At 39.5% G+C, this 21,825-nt stretch overlaps 1 protein-coding gene across 1 annotated transcript; it reads left to right on the top strand.

The window, feature by feature from the left end:
• Positions 1-19,830: 19,830 nt before the first annotated feature.
• LOC131994992 (ras-related protein Rac2) lies at positions 19,831-20,998 on the top strand. Its single transcript, XM_059362396.1, has one exon. It carries the CDS (start codon positions 20,304-20,306, stop codon positions 20,880-20,882), a length of 579 nt encoding a protein of 192 aa, XP_059218379.1. The 5' UTR covers positions 19,831-20,303; the 3' UTR covers positions 20,883-20,998.
• The last annotated feature ends 827 nt before the right edge of the window (positions 20,999-21,825 follow it).

The raw sequence follows: 21,825 nt of genomic DNA, 5'->3' as shown, positions 1-21,825 counted from the left end.
AGGAAACACTAGAGCTACTCGTTGATACACATTTCCCGCGAAATTCTCCCATGGAAAACGTGGCGCCAGAAGAGATTGTCACTGGTATGCACTCGTCGGCGGTCATTAGAGAAATTGTGTCTGAGCCGAAAATCCTTGGGGCAAAGATGCCTGAAGACCGCTTGCCTCGGCAGCAGCATGCATAGAGTAAAGGCAAATCCATTGAAACATCCATTCACGACCTAGTCGACTATATAGAGGATTCTCTCGCTGTCAAGGAACATGCAATGGTAGCGTTTCTTGACATTGAAGATGCTTTCAATAATGTAACACTGACGGCAACCATGAAAGAGTTGCAGTTTCTAGGCATCAACTCTACCTTAAGAAAGCTTATCAATAACTTTCTTACTAAAAGATGCCTTACGACAGGCTTGGCATCTGTGGATCAAAAAAGATGGGTCAGTAGAGTAACACCTCAAGGAGGTGTACTGTCTCCTCTACTTTGAAATAACATTAACAATATATTATTGTCTCTGGAAGAAATAGGCGTAAAAGTGTTCGCCAATGCTGATGACGTTTCCCAGTACACCAAGGGATATACCTAAGCGTAAATCCGTGCAAGAAAATAGTAGTTCTTTTCAGCAGGAGATGCTAATTGCCTCCAGTAGAAACTGTCTCCTTGTGAGGAGAGAATGTTCCATTTACAGAAAGCGCAAAATACCTGGGTGTTTTGCTGCAGAAGGAAATTGAACTTCAAATCCAACATTTTGGAAAGGGCAAGAAAGGCCACTCTTGCCCTATACACCTGCAAGAGAGCCATTGGTAAAAGCTGGGGGTTTAGACCACGCGTCAAGCATTGGGTATATACTGCAGTTGTCAGACCTATAATGCTATATGGTGCTGTGGTTTGGTGGACGGCGCTTCAAAAGTCCACCTACTGCCCAATACTTAACCGGATCCATGCATCTGATGCACTGAATTTAATGCTACATCTTATGCCTCTGAACATGGTGGCTAGACAAATTGCAGCGATCATTGCCGTGATGCTCATTGGTTATGTGGCGGCTACGGACACTGTGTTAAGCTTGTTACCATATCCGATGTTCTAGGCAGTGTGGATTACACCCAACTTGAGCCAATTTATCATAAAAAGTCCTGATAGAACCGATTGGAACTACGATATCCCTGGTAACAGAAACTATTGGGTTACCCAAAAAGTAATTGCGGATTTTTTAAAAGAAAGTAAATGCATTTTTAATAAAACTTAGAATGAACTTTAATCAAATATACTTTTTTTACACTTTTTTTTAAAGCAAGCTAAAAGTCACAGCTGATAACTGACAGAAGAAAGAATGCAATTACAGAGTCACAAGCTGTGAAAAAATTTGTCAACACCAACTATATGAAAAATCCGCAATTACTTTTTGGGCAACCCAATAATTTCTGTTACATCGACTTCTATACAGATGGCTTCAAACTAAACGACCAGTTGGGCTTTGGGGTGTACTCTAAAGATCTAGAACTGGTCATATCGAAGAGGTTACCCGACCACTGCAGTGTGTATCAAGCAGAGATCCTTGCAATGAAGGATGTGGTGGAATGGCTGAGATATAATGTCATTACGATGATTGGCATAAATATCTTCTCAGACAGCCAGGCAGCCATTAAATCCCTGGAGAACGTATCTCAGAACACAAAAACCCCTCTCGAGTGTCGCTGATCTCTCAACGAGATTACTGAACAGTTCACAATTCACCTGTTCTGGGTGCCGGGCCACAGAGATATCCCAGGGAATTAAAAAGCGGTTGAGATTGCGAGACTAGGAACAACCCTACACATTCCAGGGATACTGGAATCTGTGGATATGCCTCTAGCGACATGTAAGCTAAGTTTTCAGGACCAAGCCTGAAGGACAACCAATGATAGATGGTCACAAAGAGGGGGCTTTGAGCATTGCAAAATTATGTGGCCCAATCTAGACTTGAAGAGGTCTACTGCTTTGCTGCCAATGGCTAGAACAGATTTCTCAGTCATTGTGTCCGTCATGACAGGTCACTGTCTAATCGGAAAACATGCTGATAGGCTGAAGGTTGCCAGCAACGACTTTTGCAGATGCTGTGAGGACATCGAATAAGAAGAGACTATAGAACACCTTCTGTGTGTATGTCTCGCACTGGGGGTCAGAAGGAGTTCCACTATAGGTTCTCATTTCTTTGAGAACCTGTCTGATTTAGCGGATGTGAACATTCGCAAGTTATGGGGCTTTTAAAGGAGATCTGGATGGTTCAATGGTAGGAAGTAGAAGGCATGTTCCTTCCTCTGTTCCTGAGGTATCACAATGGACGAAAACGTCCAAGTGAGTCTGATGGTGAGACTGCCACTCAAACCTAACCTAACCCACATCGTTAATTTGGTTTCGGAAGAAAATTGTGACCCACTTTAATGTACATTTATCATACTCGCTCACTGAACTACATGCCTCTGTCACGCATGACCATAAATCATCGACAGATTTAACTGAACATTTTATATTAAATTCCCTCTTATTATTGTCTGCGCTGATATGAAATATTTTACATTTGATGGCAGGGCGCCAGAATTAAATTACTAATTAGTATGAGAAAGAAATTTTGTTTGACTATTGTTGTAATAAATAGTTTAAGAGCGAATATGTATGGAATTAAAAGAACTAAAATTGTAAAATTAATTTTTTTTTTGTAAGTCAATCTATCATAAGGGGTGATTTTTTAGCTATTATCTTTTTTGGTGGCTTAAACAGCTCAAGCACGTTTCGTGGTTTGTTTCATAGCCAAACATCTTCAGTTTGGTGCATAATTTAATCATGAATCGTCTTACAAACGAATAACGCTTGCAATTTAATGAATTTTATTGTCTAAAGTTCATCACGCGCTTCTTCCATTCTATGATCAGTTTAATCGAGCCTCTGAAGCGGCCATTCATGATAATGTGACAAAATTTCGCTCCAAATTTCCATTATTGGACATTAAACCACCAACAATAGAGTGCGAACTGAGGAAAATATCGCAGCTATATCGGTTAGTGCTAATGATGACCACCAATTATGGATTCGTTGGCGTTTGCAGCAATAGGGCCTCTCTTACTCAACAACGTGGAAAATTTTGCGAAAGGATTTAGGTGTGAAGCCTCTCTCACAATACAGCTAATGAAAGAACTGAAGCTGAACGACCAACCACAACGCAGAATTTTTGGTGAATGGGCCGAAGATCCACTTAAAATTGTGTTCAGCGACCAAGTCCATTTTTGGCTCAGAGGAAAGCAAGGAATTGTTGATTTTGGAATGAAGATCCACCAGAAGCATTGCCATAGCTACCAATGCATACAGAAAATGTCACAGTTTGGTGCGGTTAATGGGCTGGTGGCATCATTGGGCCGTACTTCTTTGAAGATGATGCAAATCGTCGTAACGTTACTGTGAGCGCTATCATGAGATGATATCCAACTTTTTCTTGGCTCTTAATAGCAAAGAGTTTATCGTGAATGGGCGCTCTTGGAAAGTTGGCCCAAGATCCATTTTTGTTATCGAGAAATTGTGTTCAACGACGAAGCTCATTTTTGGCTCAATGGGTACGTAAATAAGATCAGCATTGTCGATGTTGGAGTGAAGATCAGCCAGAAGCAATGCATCCAGAAAACGTCACAGTTTGCTACGGTTTATGGGCTGGTGGCATCATTGGACCGCACTTCTTAAAAGATAATGCGAATCGTAACGTAACTGTGAACGGGGAGTGCTGCCGTGAGATGATATCCAACTTTTTTTGCCCAAAATACAAGAGCTTGACTTGCATGACATGTGGTTTCAACAATACGATGCCACATGCCACACAGCACGCGTAACAATGGAGTTACTAATTTTAGCCAAATCGAACAAAAATTGCATCGTGTAGGGACCCAAGAAGTCTAATCGGTAGATCGGTTTACATGGGAGCTAAATCAGGTTATAGACTGATTTGAACTTTACTTAGTATAGTTGTTTGAAATCATAAAAGAACACTTCATGCAAAATTTCAGCCAAATCGGACAAATTTTGCGGCATGTAAGGGCTCTAGAAGTCAAATCGGGAAATCGGGTTATGAAACGATTTCGGCCATACTTGGCACGGTTGTTGGAAGTCAAAAAAGAACAAAAATTGCTGATTGAAAGGGCTCAAGATGTAACATCTGGTTTTCAGTGTATATGGGAGCTATATCTGGTTATCGACCGATTTGGACCGCACTTGGCACAGTTATTGGAAGTTATAACCGAACACCGCATGCAAAATTTCAGTCAAATCGGACAAAAATTGCGGACCAGACTCAAGAGGCTCAAATCGGGAGATCGATTGATTTTACATAAGTGAGCTCGTGGTCCTATGTGTTTCGTTTTAATACCAATAGCTATACTGACCTCCTTCTTACTTCTTTTCAGTAATAGCCTCGTCTTCTCACGATCTGCATGCCCCCAAGGGATTTTCGCCGTTCTACCGGCCGTTTTGCTGTTCCATAATGATGCATGCGCATTCGTCGCCCACTCCCTTAACTCGGACTCCGTCGACCCGTAAGGCTTTGGGATAAACAAAACCTTTTCATGGCAGCCCTTTGGCCTTCACCGCCATATCGTCTGCCCTTTCATTCCCCCCTACTTTGTAATGGCCCGGCACCCAAGCAATGCGGATTTTGTCATCTTCAGAGAAGGCTTTAATCTCCTTTTTACATTGCAAGACTGTTCGTGAACCTTATTGTCCTTATGGCAATTTTACTGTCGGTAAAGATGTTCACAGTCAACGTCCTCGCGTTAACGCCATACCGCATTCCGTGATCGCCCGGATCTCCGCCTCCAGAACCGTATTATGGTCAGGCAGTCTAAAACGGAGCTCAGTCCCGGGGTTCTCAATGTAGAACCTCCGGCCCACTCTGTCCTCTAGCTTTGATCCATCCGTGTAACATGATCTTCCAGATGGCAATACTAGGGTTCCATCAATCCAAGACTGTGCCAATGGCAGCAGTGCCTCGCACTCGACTTTAAGCTTCATCTCAGGTATCCGACCGGAAACCTCTTCTCTTCCTTTCAGGTTTCCTATAGTCGCCTGGATTATATCGCGGTGGTATGAGCTGCTCCCATCCTCAATCCATTCTCCCATCGCCTTAAGTCTCATAGCCGCAGGGGCTGCCTTACACTTAATCTGTATGTCAATGGATCGGATACCTAGAATAGTCGCCAGTGCTCTAGTGGGCGTGGCCCTCATCGCCCCGCCTATGCCAAGCCAACATGTTCTGTGAACCTGTCATCTGTTCTTACGTTTCACTTTTTCTCCATAGCAGTCCACCAAACTACTGATGCAAAAGTTAGTGTTGGTATAATCACGCTCCTGTAGAGCCAGTGGACTATCCTCGGATTCAGATCCCATTTCGAGCCTACGGGCCGTCTATATAGTGCTCAACATCTGTGAGCCTTAAGTCTCATAGCCCCAGGGGCTGCCTTACACTTAATCTGTATGTCAATGGGTCGAATATCTAGAATAGTCGCCAGTGCCCTAGTGGGCGTGGTCCTCATCGCTTCGCCTATGCCAAGACAACATGGTCTCCGAACCTGTTGTATGGTCCTAATGTTGCATTTTATCTCCATGGCAGTCCATCAAACTATTGAGGCGTATGTAAGTATTGGTCTTATCAAGTCCCTGTAGAGCCAGTGGACTATCCTCGGATTCAGGCCCCATTTCGAGCCTACGGGCCGTCTACATAGTGCCCAACATCTGTTAGCCTTCTCAGTGCGCTCCTGAATGTGACACTTCCAATTTAGTTTCCTGTCCAAGTTCACACCTAAGTATCCTGACCTTGTCAGATATCGAAATCGCCTTATTGAGGAAACGTGGTGCTTCAAATTGGCCCACCTTCGTCTTCCTCGTGAACAGGCACATTTCTAGCCTGGATCTAGCCCAGTCATATGTCATATGCAAGACTCTTTCGACCCTTCTGCATAGCTCGTTCGGATCCTAACCCCTTAGAAGTATTATAACATCGCCTGCGTAGCAGACGAGTTCAAATCCCTCCTCAGTCCGCATCCGTAATAGGTCATTTATGGTGATCACCCATAATGACCTATTACTGGCGACAAAATGCCCCCCTGTGGCGTGCCTTGTGCCACATTCTCCCTTATATTTATGCCATGGGACACACAATTTATCCATCTGTTCCTTGGCATATGGGACCGGGACCGGGTCCACCCGGTACTACTCTAAGGATTGGATCAGTGTGTCGGTCCGCACATTGCTAAAAGCCCCCTCGATGTCAATGCATACTGCCAGGGTGTACATTGGCCTTTAAGGCTGTAGCAGCCACAATTTTGGTCCGATTTTTACAAAATTTAGAGCGAGATGTTTTAAGAGACGTACCAATGCGTGTGGAGAATTTCATTGAATTTGAGTCAGATTTAGATGTACATAGATCCCATTTATATCTTTTATCCAATAAGGGCCTTTAAGTCTATAAATTTGCAAATTTTGTCCATGAACATTCCACCAAGGAACAGGGGCAAACTTCTCACCTATCCATGAGTGCTATTCAAGTTTAAGCTCAATAATAAGGGGCCTCCTTTTTATAGCCGAGTCCAAACGGCGTGCCGTAGTGCGACATCTCTGTGGAGAGTAGTTTTACATGGCATAGTATCTCACAAATGTTGCCAGCATTAGGAGGGGGAAGCCACCGCTGAACATTTTTTCTGATGAACTCGCCAGGATTCGAACCCAAGCGTTTAGCGTCATAGGCGGATATGCTAACCACAACATGTAGCCACAATTTAGGTTCTATCGTAAGGTTCTATTCAACATTTCAATACAAATGTTAAATTAAAGTCTGACTAGATTTCGGTGCCATGCGTTAAAAGTGGTATGCAGATTCCCTACTGCTTTCCCCTACTGGTTTATATAATATTAGATTCAATTTTTCATATGAACTTTACAATGCAAGGTGGGGCGCCTCGGTAGCGGAGTTGGTAGCGTACTTGGATTACCAGTGCAGGTGTCGTGGGTTCGATTCCCGCCAGTAGCTTTGGTCTGGACTTAAAAATGTCCACAATGGACTTAAAACTGTCCAAGTGAGTCTGTAAAGGACTGCCACTCTTAGCTAACCTAACTTATAATGCAAGGTGATGCAAGATTCAACATCAATTTAAGCTTTATAGAATTTTGTGCTGTATTTCCCTTTAGAAATTCTATTTGCATCCATTACCTTATTTTCCTATGAATGTTTCTACATACATAGTTCATCTAGACACTATCCCAAATTGTTGAAATATGAAATTCTACGAAATTTCATTGCATATTGAAATGGAAAAAAATTTTTTAATTATTTTATCGCATTATAAATTAAAGGCTTATAATTTCATTAAGCGATTTCCGTTTGGCCCCAACATCTGTGTCCATATTCACTCAGCTACGAGCAGTAAGCACTTGACTATGAGTGTTCGAATGATGGTGATGGTGGGCCCCACACAGCACCTTCAGCACAAATGCTGCCAATGTAAAATGATCTAAAAATTGTTTATTTGTTCATTATTATTATTATTATTGCTATGAGCAACACACGCATTTAATCCCTCCCTCTCTCCCTCTCTTTCATTCTTCCCCTCCCTCTCTATCACCATGTAATAATAATAAATAATGAACCGGCAAATAATTTAACGAAATTTAATAAAAACAAGTAAGAGCGTGCTAAGTTCGGCCGAGTCGAATCTTATATACCCTCCACAATGGATCGCATTTGACGAGTTCTTTGCGCGGTATCTCTTTTTAGGCAAACAAAGAATATTGAATAAGAACTGTTATGCCATTGGAGCTATATCAAGTTATAGTTCGATTCGGACCATAAATGAATGCCGAACATTGTAAAGGGTGATTTTTTTGAGGTTAGGATTTTCATGCATTAGTATTTGACAGATCACGTGGGATTTCAGACATGGTGTCAAAGAGAAAGATGCTCAGTATGCTTTGACATTTCATCATGAATAGACTTACTAACGAGCAACGCTTGCAAATCATTGAATTTTATTACCAAAATCAGTGTTCGGTTCGAAATGTGTTCATTCACCGTTCAGCGATGAGACTCATTTCTGGTTGAATGGCTACGTAAATAAGCAAAATTGCCGCATTTGGAGTGAAGAGCAACCAGAAGCCGTTCAAGAACTGCCCATGCATCCCGAAAAATGCACTGTTTGGTGTGGTTTGTACGCTGGTGGAATCATTGGACCGTATTTTTTCAAAGATGCTGTTGGACGCAACGTTACGGTGAATGAACACATTTCGAACCGAACACTAATTTTGGTAATAAAATTCAATGATTTGCAAGCGTTGCTCGTTAGTAAGTCTATTCATGATGAAATGTCAAAGCATACTGAGCATCTTTCTCTTTGACACCATGTCTGAAATCCCACGTGATCTGTCAAATACTAATGCATGAAAATCCTAACCTCAAAAAAATCACCCTTTAGAAGCCATTGTGTAATATTGGGTTGCCCAAAAAGTAATTGCGGATTTTTCATATAGTCGGCGTTGACAATTTTTTCAACGACTTGTGACTCTGTAATTGCATTCTTTCTTCTGTCAGTTATCAGCTGTTATTTTTAGCTTGCTTTAGAAAAAAGTGTAAAAACAGTATATTTGATTAAAGTTCATTCTAAGTTTTATTAAAAATGCTTTTACTTTCTTTTAAATAATCCGCAATTACTTTTTGGGCAACCATAGTTCAGTTCATTCGGATAAGAATTGCCCTTGAAAGCGCTAAAGAAGCAAAATCGAGAGATAATTTTATATGGGAGCTGTATCAAGCTATTGATCGATTTAGACTATATTAGCATGTTGAAAGTCATGAGAGAAGCCTTTGTACAAAGTTGCTGCCAAATCGAATGAGAATTGCGCCCTCTACAGGCTCAAGAATTCAAGATCCCAGATGGGTTTATATGGCAGCTATATCATAACATGGACCGATTTGAATCACACTTAGCACACAAATTTCAGTTAAATCGGACGAGAATTGCGCCCTCTAGAGGCTCAAGAAGTCAAGACCCAAGATCGGTTTATATGGCAGCTATATCATAACATGCACTGATTTGAATCACACTTAGCATAGTTGTTAGAGGTGACACCAAAATACCACGTGCAAAATTTCGGTCAAATCGGACGAGAATTACGCCCTCTACAGGCTCAAGAAGTCAAGACCCAAGATCGGTTTATACGGCAGCTATATCAGGTTTTATACCGATTTGCGCAATACTTAGCAAAGTTATTGGAAGTCATAACAGAACACCTCATGCAAAATTTCAGCCAAATCGGATGATAATTGCGCCCTCAAGAAGTCAAGACCCAAGATCGGTTTATATGGCAGCTATATCAAAACATGGACCGATTTGAATCATACTTGGCTCAGTTGTTGGAAGTGACACCAAAACATTACGTGCCAAATTTCAGTAAAATCGGATGAGAATTGCGCCCTCTAGAGGCTCAAGAAGTCAAGACCCAACATCGGTTTATATGGCAGGTATATCAAAACTTGAACCGATTTGAATCATACTAAGCTCAGTGTTGGAAGTGACACCAAAACACAACGTGCAAAATTTCAGTAAAATCGGATGAGAATTGCGCCCTCTAGAGGCTCAAGAAGTCAAGACCCAAGATCGGTTTATATGGCAGCCATATCAAAACTTGGACCGATTTGAACCATACTTGGCGCTGTTGTTGGAAGTGACACCAAAACACCACGTGCAAAATTTAAATCAAATCGGACGAGAATTGCGCCCTCTAGAGGCTCAAGAAGTCAAGATCTCAGATCGGTTTATATGGCAGCTATATCAAAACATGGACCGATTTGAGCCATATTTAGCTCAGTTGTTGGAAGTGACACCAAAACACCACGTGCGAAATTTCAGTCGAATCGGACGAGAAACGCGCCCTCTAGAGTCTCAAGAAGTCAAGACCCAAGATCGGTTTATATGGCAGCTATATCAAAACATGGACCGATTTGGTCCATTTACAATCCCAAACGACCTACTCTAATAAAAAGTATTTGTGCGAAATTTCAAGTGGCTTGCTTTATTCCTTCGCACGCTAGCTTGAGACAGACAGACAGACGGACGGACGGACATGACTAGATCGACTTAAAATCACATGGCGATCTAGAATTTACGTACTTTATGGGGTCTCAGACTCATATTTCGAGGTGTTCCAAACAGAATGACGAAATTATTATGCCCCCATCCTATGGTGAAGGGTATAACAATTGCCAACCATTACAACATTTATCATGGGAAGGTCGTCATACAGCCTGGCTGGCTGTTGGCTGCAAGGTGTTAATATGGGAATTAAATTGCCGCAAATCTTTAGCAAATTTTTGCTATATTTATGTTATTTGAATAAATAAATTATAAAATTTTATTTGTTTATTTAGTTTCATACACAGATGGCGAAATGTTTTACATTATGTATTGAAATTTTCAAATTAATTATGGTAATATTTTGGGTAACATTAAGTGGGGGGAAAAAAAGTAACTTTGACATGTAACATTTATTCATGGTGACGAGTATTCAAAGGTCTTAATGAGTTTTATGTTATCCAAATATTGCTTACTTAGTAACTCCCAATTTGTATCATCACATAACAAAATCAGCATGATTATGGGTTTAAAGTATTACCTGCAATGAAAATAAGATCAAATATAAATAAATTTGTAAAATTCATTTCCGATCAAAAATCAAATTTCTTACTTAAAACATGTATATATATGGGAGCTATAATGTAGCATTTGTCGAAAAAAGCGATGTTAAACATTTTGGCAAGATTGGTCGAAAAATACGCTTGTTCTGGCTCTAGAAGTGATAATCGGGCGATATGCATATATGACAGCTTTATCTAAATCTGGGCCGATTTCATTGAAATCGGAAATCAGTGATGTCCAGAGTCATAAGAGAATCGGTTAACAAATTATCACTTTCTTGAAATATTTCTCAAATTCGGACGACCATGTATATGAGAGCTATACCTAAATCTGAATCGATTTCGACCAAACTTCTCAGATAGAAAACGTCACCGTGCAAGAGTTAAGCCAAATCGGGTGAAAATGTTAAAATCTCAAGAAGAAACATCGGGAAATCGGTTATTAGAGAGTTATAAAGAGTGATTTGTTAAGAGCTTGATAACTTTTTTTTTTAAAAAAAACGCATAAAATTTGCAAAATCTCATCGGTTCTTTATTTGAAACGTTAGATTGGTCCATGACATTTACTTTTTGAAGATAATTTCACCTAAGACGCGGCTGCGTCTTAGGTGGTCCATTCGGAAAGTCCAATTTTGGGCAACTTTTTCGAGCATTTCGGCCGGAATAGCCCGAATTTCTTCGGAAATGTTGTCTTCCAAAGCTGGAGTAGTTGCTGGCTTATTTCTGTAGACTTTAGACTTGACGTAGCCCCACAAAAAATAGTCTAAAGGCGTCAAATCGCATGATCTTGGTGGCCAACTTACCGGTCCATTTCTTGAGGTGAATTGTTCTCCGAAGTTTTCCCTCAAAATGGCCATAGAATCGCGAGCTGTGTGGCATGTAGCGCCATCTTGTTGAAACCACATGTCAACCAAGTTCAGTTCTTCCATTTTTGGCAACAAAAAGTTTGTTTGTAGCCCCACAAAAAATAGTCTAAAGGCGTCAAATCGCATGATCTTGGTGGCCAACTTACCGGTCCATTTCTTGAGGTGAATTGTTCTCCGAAGTTTTCCCTCAAAATGGCCATAGAATCGCGAGCTGTGTGGCATGTAGCGCCATCTTGTTGAAACCACATGTCAACCAAGTTCAGTTCTTCCATTTTTGGCAACAAAAAGTTTGTTAGCATCGAACGATAGCGATCGCCATTCACCGTAACGTTGCGTCCAACATCATCTTTGAAAAAATACGGTCCAATGATTCCACCAGCGTACAAACCACACCAAACAGTGCATTTTTCGGGATGCATGGGCAGTTCTTGAACGGCTTCTGGTTGCTCTTCACTCCAAATGCGGCAATTTTGCTTATTTACGTAGCCATTCAACCAGAAATGAGCCTCATCGCTGAACAAAATTTGTCGATAAAAAAGCGGATTTTCTGCCAACTTTTCTAGGGCCCATTCACTGAAAATTCGACGTTGTGGCAGATCGTTCGGCTTCAGTTCTTGCACGAGCTGTATTTTATACGGTTTTACACCAAGATCTTTGCGTAAAATCTTCCATGTGGTCGAATAACACAAACCCAATTGCTGCGAACGGCGACGAATCGACATTTCACGGTCTTCAGCAACACTCTCAGAAACAGACGCAATATTCTCTTCTGTACGCACTGTACGCATTCGTGTGGTTGGTTTAATGTCCAATAAAGTAAACTGAGTGCGAAACTTGGTCACAATCGCATTAATTGTTTGCTCACTTGGTCGATTATGTAGACCATAAATCGGACGTAAAGCGCGAAACACATTTCGAACCGAACACTGATTTTGGTAATAAAATTCAATGATTTGCAAGCGTTGCTCGTTAGTAAGTCTATTCATGATGAAATGTCAAAGCATACTGAGCATCTTTCTCTTTGGCACCATGTCTGAAATCCCACGTGATCTGTCAAATACTAATGCATGAAAATCCTAACCTCAAAAAAATCACCCTTTATTTGACCATATTTGATCGATTTTGGCCGTACTTGGCACGTATGTAAATGGCCTCTAGAGGCTAAAGAAGTAAAATCCGAAGACCGGTTTATATGGGAGCTTTATAAGGCAATGGACCGATTTGGACCATATTTGGTACGTTTGTTTGAGTTTAGAGAAATTGGATAAGAATTTCGCCTTCTAAGAGGGCTCAAGGTAAATATATTTGGGAGATCGGTTTATATGAGAACTACAGGGTGGCTGATGAAAGCCGCTACCAAAACAAATGTAATAACTTTTTTTCTATTTAATAATAATAATTTAATAATTAATTTAATTAATTAATTAATTAATTTAATTAATAATAATTTAATAATTAATTTAATAATTTAATTTAACATGAATAAAAGAAAAATGTATTCCATACACCGAAAAAAAAATGTAGCAATATTCATCATTGTAGCAATATTCATCAGCCACCCTGTACATCAAAACATTCTGTGTCGATCTAGCCATGTCATGATGAGAACATGAAAAAACCATATGGTTTTAAAACTATTACAGTCAATGGAAATACTTAAAATAGTTTCTTTAATGTAAATTATAATAACATGTTCATATCTATTTACTTGCAAATTTTAATAATATTTAGTTTTGTTTTAACCACTGGATTAATTTTAAATAAATCTCTTGGGAATTCCCCATGTATTTTTAGTTTGGTGTTTATAAGATTATCACATAATGTGATACTCATACTTTCTACACCACAAATCAGTCACAGGTCAGATCTGATAATCATCATCATCATTATGAGATATTAAATATAATAAAAATCCACCACAAGTATTTACATATTGTCCGCAAACCGGAAACTGGCAATGAAAGCGACACACATTTTGACAGTCATGATGAAAAAAAGAGCATCGAAATGGAAAATGGATGCAGTAACACTTGAAGTACTTGTTAACACTTTGTATAGAAATTAATCAAAATATCATTTCTATATAGAAACAAGAAAAAAATGTGCTGAGTTCATCCGGATCGTTTCTAGGTTACTCACAACCAGGGATTGCGTTAAAAATTTGCCCTTACTAACTTAATTTGTTTTACCCTCCACCATAGGATGGTGGTATACTAATTTCGTCATTCTGTTTGTAACTACTCGAAATATTCGTCTGAGAACCCATAAAGTATATAAATTCTTGATCGTGACATTTTATTTCGATCTAGCCATGTCCGTCCGTCTGTCCGTCCGTCCGTCCGTCTGTCTGTCGAAAGCACGCTTACTTTCGAGTTAGTAAAGCTAGCTGCTTGAAATTTTGCACAAATAATTCTTATTAGTGTAGGTCGGCTGGGATTGTAAATGGGCCAAATCGGTCCATGTTTTGAAATAGTTGCCATATAAACCGATTTTGGGTCTTGACTTCTTGAGCCTCTAGAGGGCGCAATTCTTATCCTATTGGAATGCAATTTTGCAAGAAGTGTTTTGTTATGATATCCAACAATTGTGCCAAGTATGTTTTAAATCGGTTCATAACCTGATATAGCTGCCATATAAACCGATCTTGGGTCTTGACTTCTTGAGCCTCTAGAGGGCGCAATTCTTATCCGATTGGAATGTAATTTTGCACGACGTGTTTTGTTATGATATCCAACAACTGTGTCAAGTATGGTTCAAATCGGTGCATAACCTGATATAGCTGTCATATAAACCGATCTTGGGTCTTGACTTCTTGAGCCTATAGAGGGCGCTATTCTCGTCCGATTGGAATGAAATTTTGCACGACGTGTTTTGTTATGATATCCAACAACTGTGTCAAGTATGGTTCAAATCGGTGCATAACCTGATATAGCTGTCATATAAACCGATCTTGGGTCTTGACTTCTTGAGCCTCTAGAGTGCGCAATTATTATCCGATTGGAATGAAATTTTGCACGAGGTGTTTTGGTATCACTTCCAACAACTGCGCTAAGTATTGTTCAAATCGGTGTATGTTTTGATATAGCTGCCATATACACCGATCTTGGGTCTTGACTTCTTGAGCCTTTAGAGGGAGCAATTCTCGCCCGAGTTGACTGAAGTTTTGCACGACGTGTTTTGTTATGATATCCAACAACTGTGTCAAGTATGGTTCAAATCGGTGCATAACCTGATATAGATGTCACATAAACCGATCTTGGGTCTTGACTTCTTGAGCCTTTAGAGGGAGCAATTCTCGCCCGAGTTGACTGAAGTTTTGCACGACGTGTTTTGTTATGATATCCAACAACTGTGTCAAGTATGGTTCAAATCGGTGCATAACCTGATATAGCTGTCATATAAACCGATCTTGGGTCTTGACTTCTTGAGCCTCTAGAGGGCGCTATTCTCGTCCGATTGGAATGAAATTTTGCACGAGTTGTTTGGTATCACTTCCAAGAACTGCGCTAAGTATTGGTAAAATCGGTTTATGTTTTGATATAGCTGCCATATACACCGATCTGGAATCTTGACTTCTTGAGCCTCTAGAGGGCGCAACTCTCATCCGATTTGGAATCAATTTTGTACAACGGCTTCTCTCATGACCTTCAGCATACGTGCTTAATATGGTCTAAATCGATCAATAGCTTGATACAGCTCCCATATAAAGCGATCTTTCGATTTTGCTTTCTGAGCTGTGAGGATCATTGGCACCGATGTTAAAAGACCACATAGAAGTCCTTGTTCAAAATTTTGACTAAATCGAATGAAAATTGAGGCCTTTGGCCTCACGAAGTCAAAACTAATCTGGATTAATATGACCCATTTACAATCCCCAACGACCTACATCGATATGGAGTATCGGTGAAAAATTTCAAGCAGCGAACGAATAAAGATATCGTTCGAGCGCTAGTGTGACTTTGACAGACGGACGGCCATGGCAAGATCGGCTCAGAATATCAAGACGATCAAGAATATATATACTTTATAGGAAAAGCGGACTGTCTTATCCCCTTTTAATGCGTCCGGTACATATTTAGTATGCTGAGGTTCTAATAAATGGGTATCTTACCAGATTTCTCAGCCGATTGTATGCATGTGCCTTCTCAGCATTTCCGTTTCGGTCTTGAATAGTTGGGCTGACCACCCATCGGCTCCTTTAGCCTTGTTGTACTTTAGACAGGTTGTGCTGACAAGGTTTCTCGTTGATATTGAAATCTCATAGCTTCTATCCATTATCTAAACATTATCCCTTGTGAAGGCTTAATTTTTTAATAGCCAAATTTATGTCACCACTCAATAGAAGAAATAGGCACACTGTGGCTAATTGGGAACAGTGAGCTAAAACTGTTTAAAGGAAATATAAAAGGACTATGGTCTTTCCGCATATATTCAATTTGGAGTCCTAAGTATTAAAAAAACAAGATATTGGCCATTTTTGGCAAAAGGTGTTTATGTTTCCATATGATGCCCCAATTTTCAGAGAAAATGGCCTACTGTGGCCAACTGGGAAACAGTGGGCTAAACCCGTTCACAGTAAATATAACATGGACCACACTCTTTCCGAATCTATTCATTTTGGAGCCCTAAGTATTAAAGAAACCAAGATTTGGTCATTTTAGGTAACAAGTGGTAATGTTTCCATATGATGCCCCATTTTCAGAGTAAATGGCCCACTGTGGCCAACTGGGAAATAATGTGATAAAATCTATTCAACTTGGAGCCTTACCTATTAAAGAAACCAAGACATTGGCCACTTTTGCAAAATTTGGTAATTTTTCCATATGATGCCCCATTTTTCAAAAAAAATGGCCCACTGTGGCCAACTGGGAAAAAGTGGGCTAAAACCGTTTACAGATAATATAAAGGGGACTACGCTCGTTCCCAATCTATTCAATTTGGAGCCCTAAGTAGTACAAAAACCAAGATATTGGGCATTTTTGGTAAAATTTGGTAATTTTTCCATATGATGCCCCATTTTTCAGAGTAAATGACCCACTTTGGCCAACTGGGAAAAAGTGGGCTAAAACCGTTTACAGGAAATATAACAGAGACTACGCTCTTTCCCAATCTATTCAATTTGGAGCCTTACCTATTAAAGAAACCAAGACATTGGCCACTTTTGCAAAATGTGGTAATTTTTCCATATGATGCCCCATTTTTCAAAAAAAATGGCCCACTGTGGCCAATTGGGAAATAGTGGGCCAAAACAGTTTACAGCAAATATAAAAGGGACTACGCTCTTTCCCAATCTATTCAATTTGGAACCCTGAATATTACAAAAACCAAGATATTGGGCATTTTTGGTAAAATTTGGTAATTTTTCCATATGATGCCTCATTTTTCAGAGTAAATGGCCCACTGTGGCCAACTGGGAAAAAGTGGGCTAAAACCGTTTACAGGAAATATAGTAAGGGTTACGCTCTTTCCGAATCAATTCAACTTGGAGCCATACATACTAAGACCTTTTTGGCAAAATTTAGTAAATTTTCCATATGATGCCCCATTTTTCAGAGTAAATGGTCTACTGTGCTCAACTGGAAAAAAGTGGGCTAAAACCGTTTACAGGAAATATAAAGGGGACTACGTTCTTTCCGTATCTATTCACCTTGCAGTCCTTAGTATTAAAAAAAACAAGATATTGGCCAAAATTTCGTTTACATTTTATTGGGTTGCCCAAAGAGTAATTGCGGATTTTTTAAAAGAAAGTAAATGCATTTTTAATAAAACTTAGAATGAACTTCAATCAAATATACTTTTTTACACTTTTTTTTCTAAAGCAAGCTAAAAGTAACAGCTGATAACTGACAGAACAAAGAATGCAATTACAGAGTAACAAGCTGTGAAAAAATTTGTCAACCCCGACTATATGAAAAATCCGCAATTACTTTTTGGGCAACCCAATATATTTGTAGAAAATTTATATCTTTTGATATCCACCACCATAGTATGGGCTAGTCATTCCGTTTGTCACACCTCGAAATATTCGTCTAGAACCCCATAAAGAGAACCCCATGAGTCGATCTTCCCATGTCCGTCCGTCGTCGAAAGGGGTCGAACGCGTAAAGCTAGCCGCTTGAAATTTTGCACAGCTACTTAATATTGATGTGGATCGTTGTGGTCATTCCGAAAGGATTATGGTTAACTAAGTTTATTAACGGCAGTCCCCTGGCCTTCACCGCCAAATCGTCTGCTCTTTCATTCCCCCTTACTCTGCTATGGGCCATCACCCAAACGATGCGGATTGCTCCATCCTCAGAGAATCACTTTCTGACACTATAAGACCCTGGCCTTCACCGCCAAATCGTCTGCTCTTTCATTCCCCCTTACTCTGCTATGGGCCATCACCCAAACGATGCGGATTGCTCCATCCTCAGAGAATCACTTTCTGACACTATAAGACTTTTCGGGACCTTACCGTCCTGGTTATTTTTGCCCTTATGAGCAATTTTACTGTCCGCAAAGATGTTCACCATCGACGTCCTGGGATTAGTTCCACACCAACTCACGCTTTCCGTTATCGGCCGAATCTCTGCCTGCATGACCGTATTATGGTTAGGCAGTTTAAAACAGATCTCAGTTCCTGGATTCTCAGTGTAGACCCCCAGGCGCACTCTGTCCTCTAGACTGTGTAACCTGGTCTTCCAGATGGCAGCACTAGGGTTCCGTCAATCCAAGACTGTGCCGTTGGCGGCAGTGCCTCGCACTCGTCCTCAAGGTTCATCTCAGGTATCCGATCGGAAACCTCTTCCCTTCTCTCTAGGTTTCGCATCGTCGCCTCGATTATACCGAGATGGCAGTGCCTCGCACTCGACCTTAAGTGTTATTTCAGGTATCCGATCGGAAAACTCTTCCCTTCGTTTCAGGTTTCCTATCGTCGCCTCAATTATACCGCGATGATATGAGATGCTCTTATCCTTAATCCATTATCCCATTGCTTTAAGTCTCATAGCCGCAGTGGCTGTCTCACACTTAATCTTTATGTCTATGGGTCGGATATCTACAATAGTCTCCAGTGCCCTAGTGAGCGTGCTTCTTATCGCTCCACCTATGCCAAGATAAGACATGTTTTCTGAACCAGTTGCATTATCCTTACGTTGCAGTTTTTCTCGCAGTCCACCAAACTACTGAGGGTAAATAAGTATTAGTCGTATCAATCTCTTGTGGAGATATTGGACTATTCTCGGATTAAGGCCCTATTTCGAGCCTACGACCCGTCTACATAGTGCCTAATATCTATGAGCCTTCTCGGTGCGCTGCTGAATGTGACCCTTCCAATTCAGTTTCCTGTTCAAGATCACACCGCCTATGCCAAGACAACATATTTATCTTAATTTAATATTTTATTAACATCCCTGTGCTATTTTATTCGCCCTCACTGTATAAATTTAATTAAATTCAATAGAATTAGAACACGCCAAACAAAACAATACCCACTTACCAAAAGACAAATCTCTCCCATGCTACAAAAACGGCATAGAAAAAATGTCAACTGAAACACACACACGCATCGAACAACAAATGAGCATACCTAGCCCCCCTCCCCTATTTGGGATCCATAACTGGGAAAGTCGTACAAACATCAAACAAAAACGAACAAGGTCACCCAAGGCGTAATAGACTAGAGGCGGCAACGGCGACGGTGCACAGAAAGTGAATGAACAAGTGTGTGAGATAGTGTGGGGTATGATGATTAGGGGGAAGTCGCAGGGGTAAAACGTCAGCGTGAAACTGAAAACACTAAAAAGTTAGACAATATACAGACGTCATCAATATAAAAAGCAAGCAAAAAGAAACAAACGAAGCATGAAAGCAAATTATAACATGACTCATGCACTGAATTGTGTGGCTGTAGCGAAAGCAGCGTCGTCAGCAAAAAAACACACACACACACACAAACTATAAAGAATTTAAAAGGTATCAGAGAGATCTTTGTATATTGAGAGAGTAAAAAGAAACGCTCAAAGTATTTCTATAAAAGAAATAGTTACACTATACCAAAGAGGAGAGGATCATTGAGCGAGAGAGAGAGTTGCCAAGAGTTTAAATTATGTAAACATTGCGTTTAGTTGAGGGTTGCTAGAAAGAGAACACTAGTCTCTTTGTTGACAAAGAGCAACAAGTACTACTATAGTTGGGGTTGTCAATGTTACTCAGAGATATTTTTCGGTGTGGGCATTGTTTGGCTGAGTAAGTAGTTGTTGGCTGCTCTATTGTTTGTGGGAGCCTCCTTAGTTGGTGCAGTGATTTCAAAGCGATTGGGTGTGTTCACAAAAGAGCGCCTCAAATGCCGTGCGGTGGATATACAAGATAATAAAACAACTAAAAAGTGAACTTGGAGAAAAAAAACAAGAACAACAACGAATGAAAGAAACAACCCAAAAAAAGAACAACAAAAAGTTACTCAAACAACGAAAAAAGAAAGAAACAACAACCACAAGCCATTTGCATTAATTTTTATTGTTTGTGATCATAAAAACACAATAGAAAAAACAACAACAATAGAAAGAAACTAAATTAATAAACATTTCAGTAACAAAAAAAAAAAAAACAAAATACTTTTGTGTGTGGCCAAACAACATTAAAACGATTGTGTAATCGCAACGAGACAGGTTTTTTGGAGTATTGAGGAATTTTTGACTAGAATTTGCAAACCTACCCAACCCAACACTCACTTGAACAAAAAAAAAAACAAAAAATGCAGGCCATTAAATGTGTGGTTGTAGGCGATGGTGCTGTGGGTAAGACCTGTCTTTTGATCAGCTACACCACCAATGCCTTCCCTGGAGAATATATACCCACTGTCTTCGACAACTATTCGGCCAATGTTATGGTGGATGCCAAACCCATAAATTTGGGTTTGTGGGATACAGCCGGTCAAGAGGATTACGATCGCTTGCGCCCCCTCTCCTATCCACAGACAGATGTTTTCCTTATATGCTTTTCACTGGTCAATCCTGCCTCATTTGAGAATGTGCGAGCCAAATGGTATCCCGAGGTGCGTCATCATTGCCCCAATGTACCCATCATATTGGTGGGCACTAAATTGGACTTGCGCGACGACAAGGCCACCATTGAGAAACTCAAAGACAAGAAACTAACTCCCATCACCTATCCTCAGGGTTTGGCCATGGCCAAGGAAATTGGTGCTGTCAAGTATTTGGAGTGCTCAGCTTTGACCCAAAAGGGTTTGAAAACAGTATTCGATGAAGCCATACGTTCAGTGCTGTGTCCCGTCATGCGGGTGCCCAAAAAGCGTAAATGTGTTATTCTCTAAATGGGTGTTCCATGCAAGAAGAGAGCGAGAGAAAGAGAGAGAGATGCCACATGCAGTGAGATAGAAAGAGAGCAGATATAACAGAAGAATTTTTAAGTTAAGCTGAATAATGGAAACGAAGAAATATTTGAATAATGCAAAAAATAGATGTGCAACGAGAAGAGAATTCATAAAATGAATAATATGCCACACACACACACACACTCACTCAGTGAACAAAGGAAGTTGAGAACTTCCTCTGAAGATGGTAATAATAACAACAACTAATGACAAACTTACTATGACAAAGAAATGAGAAGCAAAATATGATACAAAAAAAAACCACCACCCGCCGCCCCCACTGAGAGATGAAAGCGGGACTTCGTTGCAATAGCAAACTAACAGTGTCGTTATTTTATTTTTAATATTTTTATTTTTTAATAACTAAGAGAAAAAACAAATCGTCATAGGAAAAATTAGTAATTATTTAAGAACAGAAATATTTTCAAATAATCTATATTGCTATTTTTGTTTGTTAAAATTTATTTTTAAAACTTTTTTTGATAAAAATTAAATTAAGAAAATGGAAAAAAGCAAAACTTTTTCATGGGATGATCAACAAATTGACTATTTTAATAAAATAAAATAAAATAAAATAAAATAAAATAAAATAAAATAAAATAAAATAAAATAAAATAAAATAAAATAAAATAAAATAAAATAAAATAAAATAAAATAAAATAAAATAAAATAAAATAAAATAAAATAAAATAAAATAAAATAAAATAAAATAAAATAAAATAAAATAAAATAAAATAAAATAAAATAAAATAAAATAAAATAAAATACAATAAAATAAAATAAAATAAAATAAAATAAAATAAAATAAAATAAAATAAAATAAAATAAAATAAAATAAAATAAAAAAGTGACATGATATGATATGATATGATATGATATGATA

Source organism: Stomoxys calcitrans, chromosome 1 (genome assembly GCF_963082655.1).
Source record: "Stomoxys calcitrans chromosome 1, idStoCalc2.1, whole genome shotgun sequence".
Classification (NCBI taxonomy): Eukaryota; Metazoa; Arthropoda; class Insecta; order Diptera; family Muscidae; genus Stomoxys; species Stomoxys calcitrans.
Note: the sequence above shows the minus strand (reverse complement) of the source record. Positions and strands in the feature narration are given on the sequence as shown.

Bases quoted from the DNA above. Each gene is read 5' to 3' on its own strand.
- LOC131994992 (XM_059362396.1), top strand. From the start codon at position 20,304: ATGCAGGCCATTAAATGTGTGGTTGTAGGCGATGGTGCTGTGGGTAAG.